This window comes from Rattus rattus, chromosome 18 (genome assembly GCF_011064425.1).
Source record: "Rattus rattus isolate New Zealand chromosome 18, Rrattus_CSIRO_v1, whole genome shotgun sequence".
NCBI lineage: Eukaryota > Metazoa > Chordata > Mammalia > Rodentia > Muridae > Rattus > Rattus rattus.
The window spans coordinates 42,057,209-42,081,907 of NC_046171.1; the positions used below are offsets into that span (position 1 = coordinate 42,057,209).

General features: G+C 44.9%; 1 protein-coding gene across 1 annotated transcript in view; it reads right to left on the reverse strand.

Annotated features, from left to right (window-relative positions):
* Afg1l (AFG1 like ATPase) overlaps positions 1–24,699 on the reverse strand; it is a 159,415-nt gene that overhangs the window by 67,075 nt on the left and 67,641 nt on the right. Inside the window, exon 7 of the mRNA XM_032888755.1 lies at positions 14,243–14,301. Coding sequence (XP_032744646.1) covers positions 14,243–14,301 — 59 coding nt within the window. The remainder of the gene's footprint in view (positions 1–14,242; positions 14,302–24,699) is intronic.

Consider the following 24,699-nt stretch of genomic DNA (forward strand, 5'->3'; position numbering starts at 1 on the left):
CCAAATTATTTTCCTATAGGCTGTCTAACACAAAGTATTCATCTGGGAATAAAGGTGGATAAGAATTACATCTTAAAATTATCTCACAAAACTTTTAAATTTTTAATCCTATGTATCCACTTCAAAAACACAAAACCAAACACATGACTGCCGATGAAGTTTAATTCCAATATCACTGTGTTCCTCAGGAATTGTAAGTAGATTTTTCTGAAGCTTACATGAAATAAGTCCACAGGTGACAGCCCCTTGGGTAGATATACATCCTTAATTTACTTGGGCCTAGGAGACACTTATCACAGAAATGCATACCAAACGATCATGGTGGGGAGGGGTCATCCTATAAGACATCAAACACCCTACAGGACTCAAGTGAACTCTCATAGTTTGCAGGAAGCCAGAGTCTCTTGAATCCAGGAGTCTGGTCTGCTACCTCTGTTCTCCTCTGGTTTTTTGTAGTTTTAAGTACTGAAAGGGCAACTCCTAAGTAAAGACACCATCAAGTTAAGGAAGGGTAACATCACCCTGTAAGGCTGATTGAGGGACAGGAGTGGGGGGGGTATAGCCCAGCAGACATCAACTAGGTGGACACTGCCCACAAGGCTAATTCCGATGTTCAATACACATGAGCTGTTGTGCCAGAGACATCAGGAACACAACAGCAAATAAAACTCAGCAGTTGTGAGAACCACAGCAGGACACAGTGCAAGGACACAGTGCAAGATCCATTTATTTAGCGACTCTGAAATCCTAGCGCCGGTACCGGACAAAAGGTAAACGCCACAGTGGTCCGCCTAAGGTCATAACCAATTTTTCTAAAGTCTGCCACTCAAGAGCACAGCACAAGGACATTCCCAAAGGGTTCCTTAACAGGCTGAGAGTCCTTCAGAAAAGATTCTCAGAAAACAAAGTAACAGAGACCAGTACACAGCTTTAAAGTCTCTGAGCAAGAAAATGTAACAGTCCAGAAATATTACCAAGGAGAAGTATAATCACTCCTGGATACTAAATAGTACAAACTTCGTAACAACAAGACTGTTACTCTCTTCAATTATGAAGTTTCTATATTTAAAATCAACTCATGCTATGTCAAATCATAATAAAATTACTTCCAAATGAGCAACGTTTTGTCAGAAATGGAGAACTCCTAAGAGTTAATGCTGGGACCTTACCATTCTCTAATTTCATTTTCTACGCAGCATTAACGGAAGAGACGCTTAGGCTGTAGCCTGCTCTGAAGGTTGCTGTCCACCGGCTTGCAGCCAGCTTGCCAGCAACCAACCACCCAAATTTTAGCTTTTAAGGGGAAATAAAGGACTTCCAAAAGGAGAGAGCTCATTGTCATTGTGCGATGGCAGTCACATCTGTGTGAAGAACAAGGCACAGACAAATGCCCAGGGCGTTCCTCACAGGGATGCTATTCTAGAGTTAAACGGACGATGAAAGTCCTACGAAGAAAGTGAGGTTCGTGCTGAATTTTTTAACTTTAATATCTACAAACAGCATTTCTTTCATTATGGAAAAACAAACAAACAAAATGGTCTGTGAGTGGTAAGTGGTGGAGTGAACAGGACTTTTACCCAAATATAAAAGGCAGCCCTATTGTGTCACCTGTTCCCGGAACCTGATCAGAAGGGAAGAGAAATAATTGCTGGCCAATCCAACCCTCACGGCTAACATTAGTCCAATTGGAAGTAGCCTAAAAAAGAAAAAGCTATTCTTCTGACAACGTATCAGTTAGTACTCTATGTCTTTCATCACAGCCAACGTAAATACTGATAATAACACAGGTTGTGTTGAATTAATACCATTCAATCAATGCACACTCAAAGCTTGGTATTCTTTTAATCTGTATAGAATTACTGGGCAGTTCATGCCTCTCATCCCAGGACTCAGGCCGAGGCAGAAGGATTGCTGCAAGTTTGAGGCCAGCCTGAGTTACACAGTGAGCTTTGAGCCAGCCTGGCATACAGACCAAGTGAGGCTGTTCCTACGTGAACAAGAAAACAAACGAGTGGGAAGAAGGCTACAGGTAGGGCTCAGACATGTTTGATCGGGGCCTGGGTTCAGTCTCCAAGACTGCAAAAACATAGTGAGCATGGATGTCTGCATGTATGCGTGCGTGACAATGACATTTTCGCTTGATTCTAACAACACCGATAACCTCAGCTACTGAATTAGCTGGCCCTTATCATGGCTGCCCTCGGAATGTGGTCTACTGAGCCCCTCTTTTCACCAAGCATTTCTCCGGCTTTTGAGGTAACGCTTTCCCCGAGGGCTACCACTGAGTCTACCCTAGCGCGGGTTCCTGTCACAGGGAAACTGCTGCTTACACACAGGATCCTAAGTAACTGTTCGGTCCCCTCATGCTTCATCCCTGAGGCTCCATGCACTGTCTGGAAAGGACACAGTTAGGTTTCAAGACCATTAGTCTTGGGGCTGGAGAGATGGCTCAGCGGTTAAGAGCCCTGACTGCTCTTCTAGAGGTCCTCAGTTCAAATCCCAGCACCCACATGGAGGCTCACAACCATCTGTAATGAGATCTGATGCCCTCTTCTGGTGTGTCTGAAGACAGTAACACTATACTCATACATAAAATAAATAAATCTTAAAAAAAAAATGACCATTAGTCTCTGCTACGAGGACTCAACCATACTGTTGCTGCAGTGTGCAAAGAGCTGTAGATAACATAGCAAAAAACAAAACAAAACAAACAAACAAAAAACAATAAAAGCTTTCAATAAAGCTTTATTCACAAAAGTAGGTAGCAGGCCAGATTTAGCTACTGCCTGTGTGTGCTGACCTTGATAACAGATCAGAGGCCGAGACAGAAACGTGTAAATGTAAAGAATGACCTTGTGCGGTTACCAGCAAAAAAGTGTTAACAATTTTATCGGGGCACATACTTTAGAAAAATCACCCCACATATAAGAACCACGACAAACAAATGCCACATTGCATCATCTGGCCAGCAGGGAGTTTCAAATTACAGGTTTTAACGGTTGCTACATTCACCGTCTTTTTAGTATAAAAGGACGAAGTGCCATCGGGATCTTTTTATTTGCACGCACCGGATACATCTTGCTTTTATTTGGAGGTATGGAGGGGGAAATCTAAGTTTTATACAAACGTGCAAAGTCTCCAGTAAATGGGAGAATAGTACCGACGGGCTCATAGAATGTTAATAAACTTACTTATCAATCACATTTTGAGTGTCCAGCCTTCATGGCTCCACCCTTTCTGCACACCCTTCCTTCAGGATCACGCCTTTCAGGCTTCCCTGGCACCTTGATTCTTTAAGGCTCCAGGTCAGTACCACCCCTTGGAGAATCCTGACCTCCGCAGCTTTCTCTCTCAGCGCAAGCTGCTCCTCTCTGCCATGTGCCCCAGCATCTCGTGCTTAATTCAATTACAGAAGTGCTCACGTGACAGGATAAAAATGTTACTGCCTGAAAGGTTTAATCAGATTCAATTCAACCACCACCAATTATTTTACTGTAATATCTCTATTTGTAAGTTATTCATTTTGACTGGTGGTATGAAATCTTAAAAGTAATTCGCTCAGGAAATTTTATAAAGACTGTAATTCTTACATTATCATGCGTCCAAAAATACATATCTGTGGGTTTTTTTTTTTTAATTTAACTCCCTCTGAAATGGAGCCGGGATTGATTGATTGATACACTGGCCCATTTATTTGGGGCAGGGTCTCACACCCTAGTCCAGGCTAGCCTGGAATATGTGATCCTACTGCCTCAGCCTCTTGAGTGCTGGGATTACAAGAGTAGGCCACATTTGGCCTGTCTGGGGTTAAATGTGCAGTGACCTAACCGACCGAACCCATGTATTCTTTCATTGTAGCATCTTATGTGTCCGGCTGTTTCACTTGAATGCATGTGTGCAGCGCCCCTGGAAGGCGGAAGACGGCACTGGATGCTGTGAAACTGGGCTTCTGGGCAGTTGTTCGCTGCCATTTGACTACTGGGAATTAAGCAGGACTCCCCGAAGGAGCGGTCAGTGCCCTTAACCACCGAGTCATCTCTCCAGCCCTGACCCAGTGGGAACAAGTCTACCTTAGTATGGGATCTGTCTGGAACGGACAAGCCTCAGATCAACTCGGGAATCTTCCCTGTTTAAAGTCTTTTCTCACTGACTACAGAGTTTTCTTTTACCTGGGAGTTAAATGACACAACAGAAAAATATATTGTTCTTGGTGGAGTTAGGCAAATACACAGTGAACATCAGATCCGGACTTTTCTATTTTATGAAACATTATTTTCTACTTTGTCCTTGGGTCTTTTTTTTTCCCTCAGACGTATGAATTGTGACAAGTGACTCAGAGAGCTGAGGCAGGAGGATGATGAGTTCAAGTCCAACAGAAACAAAGCTTGAAAGCCTTCTCACACGCACTCACAAACACAGGCACAGGAATAGTGAACAGTGACACTTGGACCCTCTTTCCCCATCTGGTGTTGTTTCTTAATAGTTTTTAACCTCAAATTTTTTTCTTTGTTTTTATTTCTGCCAGCTCGCTTTTCTTCTGGTCTTATATTCATCTCCTTTATTACTGTATTAGTAATGTGACTTCTTCACTTTCCCTGGAAGTATTTTTCAAAACATACTTTATTTTGTCTTGTTTTCCAGGTCAGTGTGGTCATCCTACGCTTTGTAACAAGTAACTAGTCACGTCTTTCTCTTCTTACTGCTGCAGAGTCTGCCTTCTCATAAGTGTGGGGGTGTGTGTGTGTGTGTGTGTGAGAGAGAGGGGGGGGAGAGAGAGAGAGAGGGAGAGAGGAAGAGAGGCAGAGAGAGAGAGAGAGGGAGAGAGAGAGAGAGAGAGAGAGAGCGAGAGGGAGAGAGAGAGGGAGAGAGAGAGAGGAGAGAGAGAGGGGAGAGGGAGGGAGAGGGAGGGAGAAGGGAAGGGGGGGAAAAGGGGGGGCTAAAGACAAGGACGGGGGAGAGGGAGGGGAGGGAGGGGAGAGGGAGGGAGAGGGAGAGGGGAGAGAGACACCACACTGCCGTCCGTGCCTGTGGAGGTCAGGGAACAACTGTGTGGTCACTCTTCTCCCTCTGCATTCCCACAGTTCTGAGCATTGAACTTGGGCCTCTGGCTTGAACAAGGGCCTTTCATCCTCTCAGTCCTCTCCCCCAGAGCCACTGGACTGAGTCCTCGAAGAGGCATGTGGCAGAAACCAGGCAATCCTCAAGCATCAGTGCTGAGAGGTGGGACTTGAGGAGCTGTGGCCTGGGGGACGGACTGACGCTGATGTCAGGAGAGGAGCAGCGTGTGCTCCTTCACATTTCTCATGGATGGAGCGTGGACACGCGTGCCCCACCCTGCCATGAGTGGATGCAGCTGAGGACCAGCAGATCCACACCTAGTGACCCCTGTGGTCACGGGGTCCCTGGCTTCCAGAGCTTCACGAACTGACCTGCGTTCTTTATAACTCCGGCTGCCCCCAGTTGTTCTGGCTTCAAGAACTGGACACGGTCGCTCGCCACCACATTCGCGTTTACGGTGGTAACGTTCAAGCCACCTGCTTTATGCTAACACTTCAGCGTCATGTATGAGAGTCCTGTCTAGATCTGCTGATTTCCTAAGAACGATGGGCAAGTCTGATCTGCTTTAAAAAATGATCCATTGGAATAACAATGTATGATCATTTCAGATGTGCTGAAAATATCTAAAAGAGAATGTTTAAGTCACTCAAAATACTAGTCAGCGGGTTTCTGGAGGGGAAACCGGGAAATGAGATAACATTTAAACTGTAAATAAAAAATGTGAACAAAAATTACATATAAAATAAAAAACCATTCAGGCGCAGTTTCCATTAGCATTGAGATGCTTCCTCCCGTATGTTTCTGTGTGTGTATTGTTTGCACGCTTCCATGCTTTAGGTAAGCTCTTATGTTAGGCTGTGCTCCCAATGTCTGTGATGAGCAGGACTTCTGAGACTCTTGCCCTGAGTAATTACACGAGACGCCCCCACATGAGCATGACCAGCATTCGCCTAACCGCGCCCCTAAACCCATGGGATAAAGCAGGAACGAACACTCTGCTCATGCCTGCTTTTCAGTGCCTTCACATTTATGCTTCCTTATGTCTATGGTAAAACATGGCTGAGTTCCTGAGCTAAGGGAGAAGAAACTAGCTTCTCTGTTTATAGCGGAAATCCAAGGCGTTGGGGATGTAGGCTGAGCACAGCACAGCAGGGAGGGAAAGGGAGAAGCCAACCTCAGAGCTCATGTCCTGAACTCCGAGGACAATGGCGGCAGATTATATTGGGAATGGTAATTGGCTTTGCGACCTCAAAGTCCACACCGAGTGGTGAAACCTTCTCCAGCAAGATCACACTTTCCTCACTCATCCAAGCAGCTCCCCAGCAGGGACCAAGTCTTTAAATATCTGATTCTACGTGGGGCGTTCTCACTTAAACCACCTCACTCTGCTCCCTGGCGTCCACAGGCTGGCGGCCATATTATAAAAACCCGTGAGTCCCCAGACTCCTTCAGTCTCAATGCTGTTTAAAAGACACAAATCTTTTCTGAGACACAAGGCTATCTCTTAACTATAATCCCCTGTAAAATGAAAAGAAATGAAATTGCATACTCTCAACATATAACAGCATAAAATACACACACTCCATTCCTGGAACCAAATCCTATGCTGGTCGCTTTTTCATTGCTGGGATAAAGGACCACGATCGAGGCAGCCTACGGAAGAAGACGTTCACATGGGCCTACACTGCCTGAGGGTTAGGTCAGGAGGCAGGAACAGCTCGAGGCTGGAAGAGGATGCTCGGGGCTCAGACCTCAAACCACAAGTACAAAACAGAGGGTGCGCTGGTCAGGGTACGAGGCTTTGAGGTTTCGGTGACATTATCCAACAAGGCCATGTCCAAGCCTCCCCAGTGCTCCCACCTCGGAACGGAGTACTCGGAACGGAATACTTGAGGCCATGTCCCATCACAGTCAGACCACCACGGACATTAAAGGGATTATGGCTAAGGACACCGGACTTTGGAAAGAACAAGCCACACAAACTGGGAAGCAGGGACGCGCTCTGAGTATCCTCGGAACCGCAATGGATTTCCTAGCCAGCCCAGCCTAGAGTCCAGATGAGCCTCTCACAGAGGTGCTGAGATAGACCTGGGCATGCACATCCGTACATCACTTAAAAACAACCCTCAGACGGTGGCGGTGACGCACGTCTTTAATCCCAGCATTCAGGAGGGAGAGGCAGGCGGATCTCTGTGAGTTTGAGACCAGCCTGATCTACAGAGTGAGTTCCAGGACAGCCAGGGCAACACAGAGAAACCCTGTCTCAAGAAGCAGCCCTCCATAGACCCAAGCTTAACTGCAAGGTGTTTAGCCACTGCCAAACCAAAAAACAAAATTCTTAGCCCATTAAAAGGAATGACAGACTCAGTGCCACGAGCACTGTGTCTTAGCATCTGATCCAAACTACCAGACACGGGAATAAACTGACAATCAGAAATAACTGAGATGGCGGGACTTACAGATGAAGACGTTTAATAAGGGGGCTTACACTTTGGGGGTGTGGAAATGTGTAATTTTGAACACTGGAAATGACTTATAAAGCAAATATTAAAAGACTCTGAAAGCATCGGCATGGAAGACAGCCCAATACCTCACGAGCATGTGTGTGTGTGTGTGTGTGTGTGTGTGTGTGTGTGTGTGTGTTCAACTCCTCAAGATTGCCAGCAGCGCCTCTAACATCATCAACTGCTTAGCCCTCTGACCAAAGACATCCATGAAACTCGTGACCATGGTCCACACCATCACTGCCACCCAGAAGACTATAGGTTCCTTCCCCAGGGAACTGTGGCACAACTGCCATGGGGTTGGCCAGAAAATCATCCCTGAACCTGCTGCTGCTGCCACAGCAGCGGGCAAGCTCAGCTCTGGACTGAGCAGGAAGCCACTGGCATAGCTTTCTCTATGTCCACCCATAACGCATCCTGGATGGGCCCTGCACGTGGACGAGGGCTCGCTCGGGTAATGATATCAAGAAAGTGATGGAAGAGACGCCGAGGCTCCCTGAAGGGTGCCCTGCGAGGCACTGTCTCACTGTAAGAGTGACCCCACTCACCGGCCTCTGATGCTGCATGGTTCCTACTCTATCAGGTTCATGTCCTGGCATGACAACGGCTTTGGCTACATGAACACTACAGCCAGCTCTATGGTCCCTATGACGCCAAGGGGTCAACTCTTCTGGGTCTTGAGACCCAGTGAGCACCGGCAGAAAGAAAAGGCCTCAGTTACCTAGACATTTCCACGCAGCTCTGTCCCTCTGTACACTGATTAGCTCCCTGCCTTGACACAATTTCCATGCTGGATTCCCCAGAGAAGAGGAAGGGCTGAAGGTCCTACGATATCATGTGTCACCAAGAGAGTCTACCATACTCCCCCAAAGGAAGAAAAGATGTTCGGCCACAATGTGGTCCTACCTCGGCCTCAGTGGGATGCTTACCAGTTTTTGTTTGTTTGCTCGTTTTCCAAGAGAAAAAACAAGCGTTGGCCGGGATGTAGAGACGCTACAACATCAGTGGTGGGAACATAAGCTAGCAGGGCCTCTCTCCATATCTCAAATAAATCAAATATGCAATTACCTACCACATCTGATGCTTAATTATCATCGTCAACCTGACTAATCACCATGGAAACACATCACAAATGTGTCTATGAGGATGTTGCCAGAAAGTTTTAACTGAGCAAGGAAGACTCACCCTGAATGTGGACAGCACCATCCCATGGGTTGGGTCCCAGACTGAACAAAGAGAACGCTACTGAGTCCAGCATTGTCCGCTCTCTGGCTGTAAATACATCATGGTCACGGCCTCACACCCACCGCTGCTGCCATGCCTTCGAAGCCATGCTGAACTGTATGCCTTTATAAACTATGAGGGAAAAGAAGCCCTGCACCCCTTCTAAACCCCTCTTGTCACGGTAAGAACGAACATGGTCAACATGCCTCATTTTCCATAGTTCCACTTCTAGACACAAACTCCAAAGGACATGGGTGTCCTTACTGGACCTTTGCCAATTTGACACAAACTGGTTATCTGGGAAGAGAAACCTCAGTTGAGAAAATGCCTATATCAGATAGGTTTGTGGGCGAGCCTGTGAGGTGTTTTCTTAAATGTTTATATGGTAAGGCCCAGCACACAGTGGACAATGCCATCACTCAGTAAACAGCCCCGTGCCATAAGAAACCAGGCTGGACCAGGAAAGAGGAACAAGCCAGTAAGCAGCACGCCTCACGGCCTCTGCTCCAGTTCCTGCCCCGACTTCCTTCATCAATAGACTAGGATCAGAACGTGAAAGGCAAGGGCCCTTTTCTGCCCGTGTTTCTTTGGTCATGGTGTTATCACAGCAATAGAAACCCTACCTAGGACATGTATTTGCATCAAAAATGTCCATGGTGGCTTTGTTCACAATAGGAAAAATGTTAGATTAAAGGACTGGGTAAACAAAATGTGGTATGTATATGAGAGATAATTATCACATCATTCAAAAGAACGGGCCAGGCAGAGTGGTACAAACCTATAATCCCAGCACTCTGGAGACTGAGGCAAGAGGGGTAAGTTCAGGGTCAGCCTGGCTACACAGTGAAACTTTGTCACTAAAAAGTAGGGAGAGAGAGGACAGGAAACAAAATACTCAGATACTCCACCACATGGATAGACCTTGAAAATACTATTTTTCTACTTTATTGTGACTTGTGTTGTGTCACACTGAGTGTGTGTGTGTGTGTGTGTGTGTGTGTGTGTGTGTGTGTGTGTGTGTGTGTGTCTGTGTCTGTGTGTGTGTGTGTGTGTTTTTACCAGGCCAGCTCGCTCTGAGAACCTGTCTCTGCCTCCTGCCCTTACTGGATCCTAAGGCTCCAACTCTGATCCTCCATGCTTGCCTGACCAGTGTTTGACATACAGGCGCTCAGTCCCTGGGTGACTTCTTTAACTCGAGTGCTACCTACAAGAGTATGTCTTCATTTGCAAACAAGAAACTCTGACTTATACTGCCATGACGGCGCTCACGGATGACTGCACGGTGCCCAGAGACTGCTCTACCTGACCTCCGTCTTTCGGATTTATTGGTGAGACTGGCTCACAGGGTTGTTCCGATCCTTGTTGCGTTCCCCATGTTCCATGTTTCCCCATGGAAAGGCCTGTGGGAAGCATCCTCTCCTAAGTGAATCTGCTCCTCTGACGGGCCTGTCATTCGCCTTACACACTCGGAGGCCATGTCCTTCACGGCACACTGATTTGAAATGACTCAGCAACACTTGCCAATACAGCACTCTAGAATCATGGCTGACACCACGGCACCAGGCACAGACGACGGCCTGTGGAAGCGCTGTTACGGGACTACTTTAAGTTTCATCGGATAGTTCTAACATCTCTATCATCTGACTGCGGCCACTGTCAGGAGGCCTTTTCCCACGAATTAGAGGTCTCCCTGGCAGTGTTTTTTTCACTGAAACCTGAGGACATTTCTGTAATCTATCGTGAGACTTTGAATCTTCTTTTAATTAGACTTTTATAGACTTTATATACAACATAAAACCAGGCAGGGTGGTGCACATCTTAATCCTAGCACTCCGATCTCTGAGTTCAAGGCCAGGCTGGTCTATAGAGTGAGTTCCAGGACAGCCAGGGCTACATAGCGAAATCCTATCCAGAAAAAAAGAAAAATAAAAATGCATGCATAACACAGATGCATCACCTTAACTGTGGCCTTAAGCATGTCCACTGGGTTCCTCGCCATCAGTATCCACTTCAGGAACCTTTCAGCATTCCAAACAGATACTCTGTTCTCGGTAAACACAGAATCCATTCCTCTGGGGCCTGGGATAGCTCAGTGGTTAAGAGTTCTTGTTCTTAAAGAGAATCGGATTATAGTTCCCAGCCCCCAAATGGCAACTTGCAACCATCTGTAGTTCCAGGATGTTGATGAAACATAGACACACATGTAAGCAAGACACTCACAGATATAAAATAAATAACTATCCATTCTTCCTTCTGCCCAATGCCTGGTGCCCTCCAGTCTATTTTTGTTCTCTATAGCCTGTCTCTTTAGGAAACTTGCATAAACAAATCACACATTTGTCCTTTCAAGAAAAATGTATTGGGTTGGGGATTTAGCTCAGTGGTAAAGCGCTTGCCTAGCAGGCGCAAGGCCCTGAGTTCAGTCCCCAGCTCCGAAAAAAAAGAAAAAAGAAAAAAAAATGTATCCTTTTTGGTCCTTGCTTGTTTGACTTCGCATAGTGTTTCCAAGATTCATTCATGTTATAACTACATGTCAGAATTTCAACCCTTTTTATGGCAGAATATTAATCTAATATATATGTGTACTGTTCCAATATAATTATACTAATCTAACATACATGTAAACAATTCCAATATATATGCATACTATTCCAATATATAGTCTATATTTTATTTATATACATTTATACCATATTTATTGATTAAACCTATAGATTTTAATCACATAATTCCCCAACATTCCTATTATCTAATGAAAACTGTTATTATTAAGAACTTAAATAAGTGCTTCTGTGGTAAATTATAAATTCTGTTGACTAGGGAGAGACATAAAGAAAATGTATTAATATCTTTTCCGTTGATAAATTATATTTTCTCTTTTTACTCTCTTTTTTTATATCTTTATTTAGAGACTGATGACTGTTATTTTGTATATGTGTCTTTGTCTTTGTGTATGTGTGTGTGTCTGTGTGTGTCTCATGTTGTATGTGTCATGTGTGTGTGTGTATGTGTGTGTGTATATGCATGTGTGTATGTGTGTGTGTGTCTGTGTGTGTGTTCATGCGTGTGTGTATGTGTTGTGTGTGTGTGTGTGTGTGTGTATGTGTATGTGTATGTGTGTGTGTGGTGTGTATGTGTATGTGTGTGTGTCTGTGTGTGTATGTGTGTTGGGTGGTGTGGTTTTGTTGTGTTGTGTTTTTTTTTGGGTTTTTTGTTTGTTTTGTTGTGGTGTGTGTGTGTGTGTGTGTGTGTGTGTGGCCACATACACATATCCTAGTGAGTGGAGGTCAGAGAGCCACTTCTCTCCTCCCACCAGTACCTCTATCCCGTTAGCCATGTCATCAGCACCGCTACGTGCTTTACGTTGGTTTCTGCTGTACATTTCTCTCTGCTGGGCCAAGATGAAAATCGCTATCATCTAAGTAGGCAAGATGTCATTCAATTAAACATGAAGCCATCTTTATTTACAAAGGAGTCTTCCTACAGACAAACTGACCGACTTTGCTTCCTGTTGCTTTCATAAAACACTGTTCCAGTCATCTTAGGAAAGGAGGGGTTTATTTCGCCATCATAGAGGAAAGTCAAGGTGCTCTAGGCACGAGTCGGAGACAGGAACTGAAGCAGAGACCGTGTGCTGCTTACTGGCTTGCTTTCCAGCCTGGCTTTTTCACACAGCCTAGGCTCCACCTGCCTAGGAATGGCGCTGCCCACAGTGGGCTAGGCCTCTTACACCAATTAGCTATTAAACAGTGGTCCACAGGCACGCCCCCCAGCCCATCACCAAACACTAAACAGCACAGAGACGAACAAGCACCCCCGAGCCAGCTCTAGCTTCTTGTCATTGAACCGTGTTCTGTTATACATAAGAAATCTTTGCAATGAACTGGACGTTTTAGATGTTTTCTAGCGCAACCTTTACATTGATGCTTGGACATGTCGGTTCATGGTCAATCTGAAATTATGGATTATTCATGTCCGGATGAATTATAGATTATTCTGCTCTTCTCTCTTCGGAGAAATCAAGAGCAGAGAAGGAAAGAAAAGGAAATTTGGTTGGGCTGATGTAGTTGTCTATCATTGGTACTGTATATTGAATTATGGTAAATTACTAGCCAAAGACGGATAGAAGGCTTAAGGTCCCCCAGAAGCTATAGCGGCAAAGTTCTGTGAGCCGCCTTCTTCTACAGCTCGTCGTGTATTAGTGCCGTGTGAAGATTCTATTTCGGGCACCGATTCTTCTTCATTTCTTGTGTGTGTCGTGGTCTCTTTGTGGAGCATATTACCTTAGAGTATAGCGGAAACACTGTAAATCCGCCTCTCCCCACGTGTGAAGCACGGGTATCAAAGGGAGACATTTCTGACAGTACGGACCCTCTGAACGCACTTTCCTCACTTCTATAAATATCTCGGAGAAATTAAGTTCCCCGGGAACCTAAAATTGGTCAGGGAAACAGATGTTCGGATTCTTCTGAGTTAGTTCAGGCACCAGCAGTAACGCAGTGTTGTGTGTTGTGTCAAAGAACTTGTCTGACTGTGTGTTTGGAGCATCTGAAGCTGTTTCAACTCTCCCTTCTCAGCACGGAAATTTGGAGCTCAGTTTCTGCTAAGTAAAACTTTATTCTTTTCTGAATGTGTTGCTATGCATCGAGAACGTTTGCGTGCCTAAAATTAGATAAATTACATTTGGCACATAATTGTGCGTCATCTGGGAACTGTATACTTTGCTTTCTGTTGTAAGTATCTGTGTACATTTCGCATTCTCAACAAGATTATAAAGACCTGAAGATAAAAACCGCCCATTTCACAATGCCTACTGTGAGTAGTGTGGCAGTTTGCACAGAGTAGGCCTTCAAGAAATATTGGTAGGCTATAGAATCAGTGAACAATCATGCAAAAATTACTTAAAATTAACAGTAGAAAGAGGAGGCCATTTTATCCTTAATGATATTGTAATGAAGACTATTTTAAACCCTATGCAGCAATGATACACACAAATATTTAAACTATTTATGTGCCTCAACTTGACATAATTTCATGATAAGTTGATGGCAATCACATTTAAATATATTAGAATATTTTTGAAATAATGGTGTTCTAGAATAGCAACTTTAATATCTAGGAAAACATGTTAATAATGGCCATTAGCCTGAAGGAAACAAGGAACACCAAACACGTTTTTTTTTTTTCAGAAATAAATGTATAAGTTTAAACATTCTGCTGTAATATTTATAAGCAAACCTTAAATTAAGACTTATAGAATGTAAACTATCAAATGTTTCAGCTAGGGGACATATTTTGTAACTTTTCCTATGTACACACTATTTAAAAAGATACATGCCCTTGTCTCTGATTAAAGTAGAAGGATGAATTCTGTTTGCTGCAAGACCAAAGTCTTCTACAAATCAGTCAGGGGTCCCCCTGTGTCCGTCAGTGGATGAACAAATGACCCCCCTTACCTTCAGGACAGCTATAAATGGCACAAAGTTAGCCCTCTGGAGTCCGTTTTTATAGAGATCTGAAACACACAAATGCGCGAGCTTTTTACTTAGTGTCAGTCACAATGATACTCTATCTTGAGCCTGGCTAATGGAGCTCTCTACTGAGTAAGAGAGGGCAAGAAAAAAAATCACCAAAATCATTTCTATTCATACAGTACCAAGACTCACTACATTCTTAAAGAAGAAAAAATTAGCAGCTATGGGGAAATGGCCACCAGGAGGAAGATGTCGTGGAGAACGTAAAGACACGCCTTCAGGATCCCAAGTCAACCGCCCAGCGTAGGAAGATGGCGTAGACAGGCAGAGGGGCAAAGACAGAGACACAGGCAGACCACTGAGTAAGTTAATGTGGTTTACACAGAGAAAAACCTGTCCCAAAAGACCAGAAACAAAAATACAAGAGGAGGAGAGAGGAGGAGGGGAGGGAGGGGAGGGGAGGGAAGAGGAGGGGGAGGGGGGGGAGGACGGGGCGGGGGAGGGGGGAGGAGGAGGGGGGGGGAAGGGGGAGGAGAGGGGGGGGGGAGGGGGGGGGAGAGGGGGGGGGGAAGGGGGGAAGGAGGAGGGGGAGGAGGAAGAGGAGGGGAGAGGGAAGGGAGAAGGAGAGGAGGAGGGGGAGGAGGAGGAGGAGAGGGAGAGGGAGAGGGAGAGAGAGAGGGAGAGGGAGAGAGAGAGGAGAAGATGATAAGACACATCTAAAAGCACTTGGCCCTTGAACATAGAGGACTCTGTCAGGAAAGGCTTCATCATCTTTCTTGTCTTATAAGTGATTAACTAAAAGTCATGTAAAATTAATCATTTAAAAAAATACATCATTAGGCAAAAACTACTCCTGAGTTTGTGCCAAGGTGACATATTTGATCAAAAGGTAAAGAAAGGCCAGTGTTAATGAATTGTCTAAAAGTCCAAATGCTCTTCTTAATAACCTAAGACATCAGGTAATTATGTCATAGGCAATAGTTTCCCACTTAGATACTTTGCAACATATGTATGTGTCACCATGAATGTGCGCTTATACAAAATAAAGATGCATAAATACACTCATTTCCAAAAGCAAACAAAAAGAAAATGGCAGCATACTTTAAGGATTTTATACTTCTCTTTTAGTGGAAGAAGACTTTTGCCAAACAGCATGACACACACGTGTAACTGCGGTACTCAGGAGGCACACGTGTGTAACTGCGGTACTCAGGAGGCACACGTGTGTAACTGCGGTACTCAGGAGGCACACGTGTGTAACTGCGGTACTCGGGAGGCACACGTGTGTAACTGCAGTACATACCCACACCCATATATGAAATAAACAATAAAATAAGTCTTTAAAAAAGAAAGAGGGAGCTGGAAGAACGGCTCAGGACTTAAGAACGCTTGCTGCTTTTACAGAGGACCAAGTTCTGTTCCCAGCGACAATGTCAGGCAGCTCACGAGGGTCTGTAACCTCGGGTCTCAGGATCTGATGCCTTCTGCTGGCACCTACAGGCACCTTCATGCACATGCTTATACACACATGAAGAGACACATATATACATATAAGTCAGAAACCTCAAAATGTTTTTTAAGGGAGACGTCTTAGAAAAAGCTTTTAAGAGTTTGAAATCTTATTGCATCAACAACTGTCTTTGACAGGCATTCTATTAAGCTAAAATAAAATAAAATAAATCACAAAATAAATTACACTGTAAGTCAGACTTTTCAAAGTATAGCATTATAGGATCTTTTCTATATTTCCCTGTTTAAAGAAAAATTGATAATTGTGATAGATTTCTACTGCCATCTTCTTAGGAAAATGAAATGGTCCTTGGAAAACATGTATTCTCCTTAGAAATACTAACCAGGGCAGTATGATGGTAAAGGGAGGGTTTGCATGCGCTCCGTGGTGACTAAGGAGACGTTCTGTTCCACATCACCTAACATGTTGATTTAGGAACATCACAAAAGGAAAGATAATGCTGACCAGGCTGTGAGGATATCAAAATTCAACACGAGATCTTTTCTTTACTATAACCTATACCTCTGTTGAGTAACATGGATAAAATGCAAGAAATGTGTTTAAAATTAAATATCTCCAGTTTTCACCAACTGCAAAAGCTGCTGGAGAAGGTGCGTAAAAAGAGTGGGGGTTGGGGGCCGTCTCGGTGTTAAAGTGTTTCCACAGTGTGGACAAGGCCCTGGGTTCAATCCCCAGACCTCCACTCGCAAAAAAATAAAGCAGATAGATTGACAGGAAGTACAAAAATGTAAAAATAAAAATTCTTAAAACTCAGTCCATATTCTAGCAGCTTTATTCATAAATGAAGCAAAACAAACAACTCCTTAAGCTTTACTTGTAACCCCCCAACCTGAAAGCAATCCGAACGTGAAGTGTGGGTGAACAGAAAACAAGTCATGTGTATACGCACAATAAAATACTATTCTGCAATGAAAAAGATAAACTACGTGTACGACAGGCAAACCTCAAAAGGAACCAAAACAATGTATACTGGGCAGCTCTCTGGATATAAAACTACAGTAAGGGCAAGCCCGTCTGCAGTGACAAAGTAACTTTGCTCTTGCCTGGGGAAGGAGGACAGGGCCGCTAATGAGTTACAACAAAAGGACACAGCAAAGTGTGGGGAGAAACAGAAATATCTGCTACATGGTTGTGGTGATAGTTTCAAAGATGAATTTGACTTCAAATGTCTTAGAATGCGTGAGTACTATATTTACACGACCCCTACCCCATGTGGGTAAAACAATTTCTGTGGCCCTCCCTTCCCCCTGGGGATCATCAGCCAATATCAGCCCACAAAGACAAAGGGAGCAGAGATGACTAGGGGTCACGGGAAGTCCTGTGAGTGTGTGAGGTGATGACCTCACACCAGGACTGGGGGTAGGAACATCCAGGACGGGCGAAGGTCATGGTTGAAGGCCTCCGTAGCGTGGGGAAGCGCTTCAGGAATCTCAGGTGCCAGCAGAACGGGTTCTTATCAGGAGAAAGGAAGTTGAACCTGTGATCTTAGTCTAGGCAATCATTCTGCAGGTAGAGGCGTGTAGGGATTTTGTAACTCCTAAGACAAGGTCAGAGAAGGGGGAGCCCTGGCCTACCTGACAATGGTACACTGCAACCTTAAGTAGGAGGTCAGCTCATTTCTATTATATATTACAATCCATTCTAAAATCACGTCCAGCATTAGTAAATATCTGTGAGCACAACAGACTAGAAGAAAGCCAAGGTGCTATTTTAAGGTATTTTTGGTTTTGCTTTTGTTTTGAGATGGGTCTATCTATGCGGCCCTGGCTGACTGACCTGGAATTCACCATGCAAACCAAGCTGGCCTAAACTCACGGAGATCTGTCTGCCTCTGCCTGAGTGGTCCTGGGATGAAAGCGTGCACCACCACATCTGTCTGATCGTTTTTTAAAAAAATGATACAGGGCTCCCTTGTGCAGCTGACACACACATAGGGGTTCCCTTGTGCAGCTGACACACACATAGGGGTTCCCTTGTGCAGCTGACACACACATAGGGGGTCCCTTGCAGCTGACACACGTATAGGGGCTCACTTGTGCAGCTGACACATGTGCACTGGAATGCTGAGACCAATGAAAGCAGTGGTGGGGGAGGGGGTCACTTGTTCTGAATGGAAAGATTTCCGCTCATCAGTTAAAGAGAAATAACCATAGCTTTTAAGTCTTACAGATTTAATGTCTCAAAGGGCTAAGTGTGTAACCCTGCACCTTTAAGGAAACGTGTGATTCAAAACGCTCTGCTCTGGGACGCGTGTTCTAAGCAGAATCCTAAGCAGAAATCGGTTGACTTGAAAATCTCCAGGTTTTTACAGAGCTCATAATGGAAGAAGGGCTATAGTCATCAAATTGAAGATTTTCTCTGCAATTCTAATACTAATTGCTAATCCTAATTCTAATGCTAACTGTGATACAGTAGACCCATCTCCTGGAATGTTACTTAGCTACAAAGTTTTTCACATTTAGTTTTAACCTTCTTATAAGAAGGCTAGGCTGACTCCATGACAGGCTTCGAACTGGCTCAACGACAGTTTCCAGGCTTCCCTAGCAACAGTTTCCAGTCCCCCAGACCCCCAGCAATGGTTCTGGAATGTCCCTAGAGACAGATTCAAAAGTAAGATGGAGGTCACCTACGCCTCCCAGGAATTCCCCTAATGTGCTTTAAACCGGGCCTGCGGCAAGCTCACTTGGGGGCCCCCATCTTTGTAGATGGTAGACCCCAGCCTGCTGGACTTCTGCAGAGTAAAACACTCCTTGAGTTTGCATGTTGTTTGAGTCCGGGGTATTGTTCTTCAGCAAATCTTAGACCCTTACACTTAGAGGCAAAGATTTCCGTTATATTTATGTCAAGAGAAGTTGTTATTTACTAAATATCGGTTAAAATTCGCCCGTTCTTGCCTGTGAGCTTTTTTTTCCCAATGATTCCAAATGGAGTTAACTGTGGGTTCTGAGTCCCAGTGGCATGGGATTGTGGGACACCCGACTACAGAGACTGGGATGAGGGCCTCCGGCTCTCCAGAGGGAACTCTGAGAGGCGGGACTCTCTCAGAGCAGAATGTATTCGAAGAGGGCCTTAAAGTAATACGAGCGCATCCGTCTGTGCAGTAGAGGTGCCCGGGACAGCAGATCCTGACTTTAAACTTCAAGTTTCAGACCCAAGGGGATGCATAGTGCCTATTTATACACGCACAAACTGGTTTAGACTATGGAATGCATTTAAGAAAGGTAATTCAAATGCATTTTCCTATAAAATAGGAATAAAATATTTCTATGGCTCTATAGGGTCAATTTGATTTATCCTTCTGAGATATTATTATTTTATTATAGATTATAGATAGATTTTTTTAAAGGGCGCATTTAGACCATTTAAGCAGTAATGGCATTTTAGCTTTTGTCTTTCGTTATTTAGAAAATATTTTGTTAGTTTCTGTAATCCACGTAGGTAAGACCTTACCTATTTAATACAGTGAGCCTCATCTGCACTGGCTGTAAATTTCTGTACAAATGTCAGGTCAATACGGTAAACTGGAATCCTTTTTCCCGACATCTACGGCCTAGCATTTGGTTTCCTTCACTAATAAAAACTAAAGCGCAAACAGTATTTTGCTAAATCTGTAAAGAGTATAGCAGATTGAGTTTTCCTTTCGATTGTAAATTGTAGTTACGCAGTCAGGCAGGGTGGGTGGGAATCCCAGCATGAAGGCAAAAGGAAGGAGTCTGCTGGAGTGAGACTCTGATGAGAGACAGAGAGGGAGAGGGGGAAATTGAGGAGAAATGTAGCTTCAGGTACCTTTTCTATTTTCCTGAGGCAAAGTACATGGTGGCTTTAATCTCTTCGGCAGCCATATTTCCTTGGCCCCCAACCTTAGTCCTAGCACTGGGGACACAGAGGCAGGTGGGTCTTTGAGTTTGAGGCCAGCCTGGTCTACAGAGTGAGTTCCAGGATAGGTAGACTACACAGAGAAACCTAGAACATCTAGGAAAAGAACCCAAAGTGATTTATCATCATCATCATCATCATCATCACCACCACCACCACCATCATCACCACCATCATCGTCATCATCAATTACACACACACACACACACACACACACACACACACACACACGCCTCTCTGTGTGAGTACAGATATTTGAGTGTGGGTGCCTTCAGAGCCCAGAGGCATGGGATGTCCCTGGAGCAGCAGGTATCTGTGGGCTGCTGACAGGAGGTCTGGTCCTCTGTAAGAGCAGTACAGTCTGTCAAACATTGAGCCGTCTCTGCAGCCTCTAGCAGAGCTAACTGAGTTTACAGTAAGAACTGTGACCAAACAGCAGAACAACCAGGTTTGAACAGTTTTCAGTTTGTCCAGAAAAAAAAAAAGTGTCTGTAAGGTTGGGGCCAAGGAAATACGGCTGGGAGCTTGCTTAGCTTGGCAGCGGGGGTTTCCTAGAGAAAAGCCAACAATGGTGTGTCCTGTCACTGAATACCTAATCTTACACAGTTCTTCCTCATAGATCTGGGCTCCTCTACAGATTTTGCTGAGAAGCAGTGTTTCATTCTTTCTTCTTTTTTAACAACTTAGAAAGGAAAAGGCTTATTTTAAATTCTAAAAGAAGTCAGACTGTCACTTGGATCTGTAATGGAGCGTCTGGAGCACTGAGGCAGGGGGATGTCACATGTGAGCTGTCCTGGGCCACAGGAAATGATGCTGTGACCCCTGCGGCAGGGTCAGGATTACCTTCTTGCCCAACTCCTTGTTCGGTGATTTTCCTCACTCCAAACAGCTCTCCTGGGTGAAGCCCCCAAAACACCAGTTCTTCCAGGGACTAACGTCCTGTTCTCTGTGCTCTGCCCCTATATCCTGCCAAGTCATAAGCTAGTCTTCCTACAGTGTCTACACTATAGTGGGTGCCTCTAAGACCAACATCCATGGATTTAACATCTTACTTCATTGGCTTTCTCTATCTGAGACAATCTCTCAGTAAACAAGAATTCAGCTCAGTTTGTTGCCTTTAAAAATATATAATATTAATTTTTTTCTTTGCGCAATCTATGTTGTCCTTATTTTTTTCCCATCAAGACAGAATTTTGATATGTAGCCCACGTGGCCTCAAACTTACTACCATCCTGACTCATCCTGCCTGGTGTAGGCACAGACTGCCATACCCACTTTCGAAGAACACGAGACAGAAGTTTCCAGAGGCATAACGCTCTTTGCTCCGGCTTCTCTTTGCTTCTCCTTGTCTGTCCTAAAAAGCCGTTGCCTTTCCCTTTGGTCACCATATTTAACGCTGTAGCCTCTGTTCCAGTGCCGTGGTGCTTTCTGTTCATGCGAGATTGGACACACTGCAATGTGCAGCTGCCGTGTGCACCTGCAGTTCAGATGCTGTTTCCATGTAGTTCGGGAACTTAGATAAGGTACACACTTCGGCACAGTTCTTCTAACTACCCACCAATTTCTTTTCTCCCTCTCTATAATTTACTTCCATGTTAAACAGGGATCGCTGTTGCTCAAACTGCAGAGAAAAGGCTGAGAGCTCAGCCACTAGTGGGCCATGAATCGCATCTCCTACTCGAAACTAAGGGGCCATCACGGAAACGGGGCAGGAAGACTGTAAGAGCCAGACGTCAGGGAGGACAGAGGCGAAGCTCATCTTCTGGGCCCAACAGGAGTGCTGCTCTCACAGATTCACAGTGGCTATGGATGCCGGCACAAGGCCCACGGCAAGATCAAGCTGTCCAGCATTCTCTCAAGGAGTCCACAGGGGTCCACAAGCTCTCTACCTAACTGAGAAGCAGGGCACAAGGCCTGGGTTCTAAAGCTGAGACTGTTTTCTTTAAGGGTGTGACCCCGGTTAGTCAGCCTCATTCCAGTGAAAGGTCCTACGCCCAGACATACTTGGCTGCACAAACTGGAGTCAATCTGTTATTTAAAATGGGACACAAAGTTGAGGGTCAGGATCCAGGAGAAGGTGGATCTAGGCAGAGTCAGGGAGAAGAATATGGGGTAAATATGACCAAAATACACTGTACGAAATTCTCAAAGAATTAACTTTTAAAAAATCTATAGTTGTAGACTCTGACACATTCATCGCCACATCAGAAATGTTACATAATTTCACTGATAAATGTAACTCTGAAATAAATACAGTTTTGAAATAAAACACATAGGTCTGATATCATATTAAAAGGCAATTCTAATTACATTTTATGAAAGGGACATTTACATTGTTCCACGGTGCTTTCAGACTTTGCAGTACTGACCACGGAGTGACTGTGGCTGCTGCTCTTTTGTTTTGCTGAGACACAGTCTCCCTGCTTAGTTCTGAAGTAGACCGGGCTGTGTAGACCAGGCTGGCCTCGAACTCACAGAGGAATCTAGCTACCTCTGCCTCCCAAATCCTGGGATTAAAACATGCACCATCACACCCAGCTAGTGTGCACACAAATGCGAGTGTGCACATAAATGTGTGTGCACATCAATGTGAGTGTGCACACCAATGCAAGTGTGCACACCAATGTGAGTGTGCACACCAATGTGAGTGTGCACATAAATGTGAGTATGCACACCAATGTGAGTGTGCACATAAATGTGAGTGTGCACACCAATGCAAGTGTGCACATAAATTCGAGTGTGCACATACCGGTAGCCAATCTGCAGTGCCATCTAGTCCTTTGTCTACAATGACTATACTGGTCTGAATAAAAATCCTAAAAACATTGTTGCCTGGTGGCCTAAGAAAATGAGTTCTTCAAATCATTCTACTCGGGACATTCAAATGCTGCCCTCTGCATTTATCACTATAATAAACAGCAAAGAGAAAACAGAAACGTGAGCCAACAAGATGGCTCAGTGGGTGAGCCTGATCACCTGAGTTCAGTTCCTGGGTCCCATGTGGTAGGAGAGAGCCAGGCCCTACTAGTTGTTCACAGACATGCTCCACGTGTACGTGTGCATGGCATGCACTCGGGTGCACATGTATGCTCACACAAACAGATACATAAAGTTTTAACTTTTCTAATGTTAAAATAGTTGGGGGCGGGAGAGGTGGCTCGGCAGTTAAGAGGCTGCCCTAGCAGAGGGCATGACTTCGGTTCTCTACACACACGGTGGCTCACGACCGTCTGTAACTCCAGTTCCCGGGATCCACTGCCCTCTTCCAGCCTCCAATGGCACAGATGTGCATGTGGTACACAGACACACATGCAGGCAAAACACCCATATGCATAAAATGATAATAATAATATTTTTAATTTTTAAAAGGGAAAAAAGCAAAAATTCTAACATCTTCTGTGCAGCTCTAGGCTCGATCCTGGGGCCGCCTTCTTTTTGGTGGCCCAAATTATACTGCAAGGGAAGAGCAGTCACTCAACTCACCCGGTCTATTCCCTCTGACACCGTACTCCTGCTTTTAAACAGAGTTCTCGAGTTTAATCATTAAGTTAATTTTGAATTTTTAACTAATTTGATCTCCCGACCTGCTCACTTGCTGGGTCACCATCCAATTAATTCTACTTTTTTTCCCTACTGGAAGATCATGAGACTAGAAAGACTTGGGAGTAGTGTGAGAACAGAAAAAACTTCTATTTCGGAACATAAACCATGAGAATTATGTGCGTGAAATTTTAAATCCCCGGCCTCTTTCCTGGTTGTTCCCTGCAGATCCGCAGCCATCATCACCCTCTCCCGGCTTTCTTATTCTGCACACTCCTGACATGCTTGTCCACGTGGTTCTTTGCATGAAGAATAGCTCTCGGCACTAACAATGTCTCTGGCAGCAGTCCCAGCCTCAAACCCGATGCCTGCCAGTACACCCGTCCACTTGGGTACAACAGCCAGTCTAGCTCCTGCCTCCCGCACGCCCCACTTCCTGGTCGCACTGGCCGTCTTCTGAACTCTCTGATACACTGCTCTCTTTCTGGCCACTTAGCATGGCCCAACTCTGTGCCAAGAACTTTCTTTCCCCAGCTGGTACGGCCATCTGAGAATCTGCTGTCTGGGGATAGAAGAGGGAAAGGTCTCCCATTTAACCCTGGCTGGCCTGGAACTTGCTGTGTAGACTAGGTTAACCTCAGACTCCAACCCCGGTGCTAGACTAGAGGCAGGTGCTACTCTTTCTATTGGTGACTTCTATCTTTTCACTGACAGCACGATCTGGGGCTGTGGAGCAAAGCTATCACCTGCAGGAAAACCTGCGTGTGTTCTCATGGTTGGAAAAGAGAACCACCTTTAACCGGGGCAGTTAGACCTCGATCATTCAACGCCATCGAGAAGAAAGCACCCAGCACAGTCTTCCTTAATTTATATAGAATAAAATTAACTCTCGGGGCATACAGTTGTGTGACTTTTAACACATATCACCACCACCATAATCAAGATGCAATTCCAATACGTCAAGAAATATTCTCCCTTTGTTCCTGTGCACTCAAAAATCTCCCTCCCCGACCCAGGTAGGCACGCATTCGTCCTTCATTCTCTCCTTATGCCTCTTCCTGATATCGATGTTCTAGTTTTGTTCTTCATGGTAAAATTATGCACACACAGGAATGGACTCACACATGAATAACCACATTCATACTGTGTCGTGTTATTCGAATTACAATTTTCTGATTGGGGGGGTTTGGGGGTGTTTTGTTGTTGTTTTGTTTGAGATAGGGGATCCAGTCAGGCTGGCCTAGGACTTACACCATAGTACCTCCTGGGTGACAGGATTACAGGTGTAATGCCACCATGCCTTGGCATCAAAGCATTAAGCTATCTGATCCCAGCATTCAGAAAGAAGAGACGAGCAGACCACAGTTGAAAGCCAGCCAGAGCCAGGTGACGGTGGTGGTGCACACCTTTAATCCCAGCAGTGGGAGCCAGAGGCCAGCCTGATCTACAGAGAGTGTTCCAGGAGAGCCAGAAGCCCAGTCATGAAAAACAA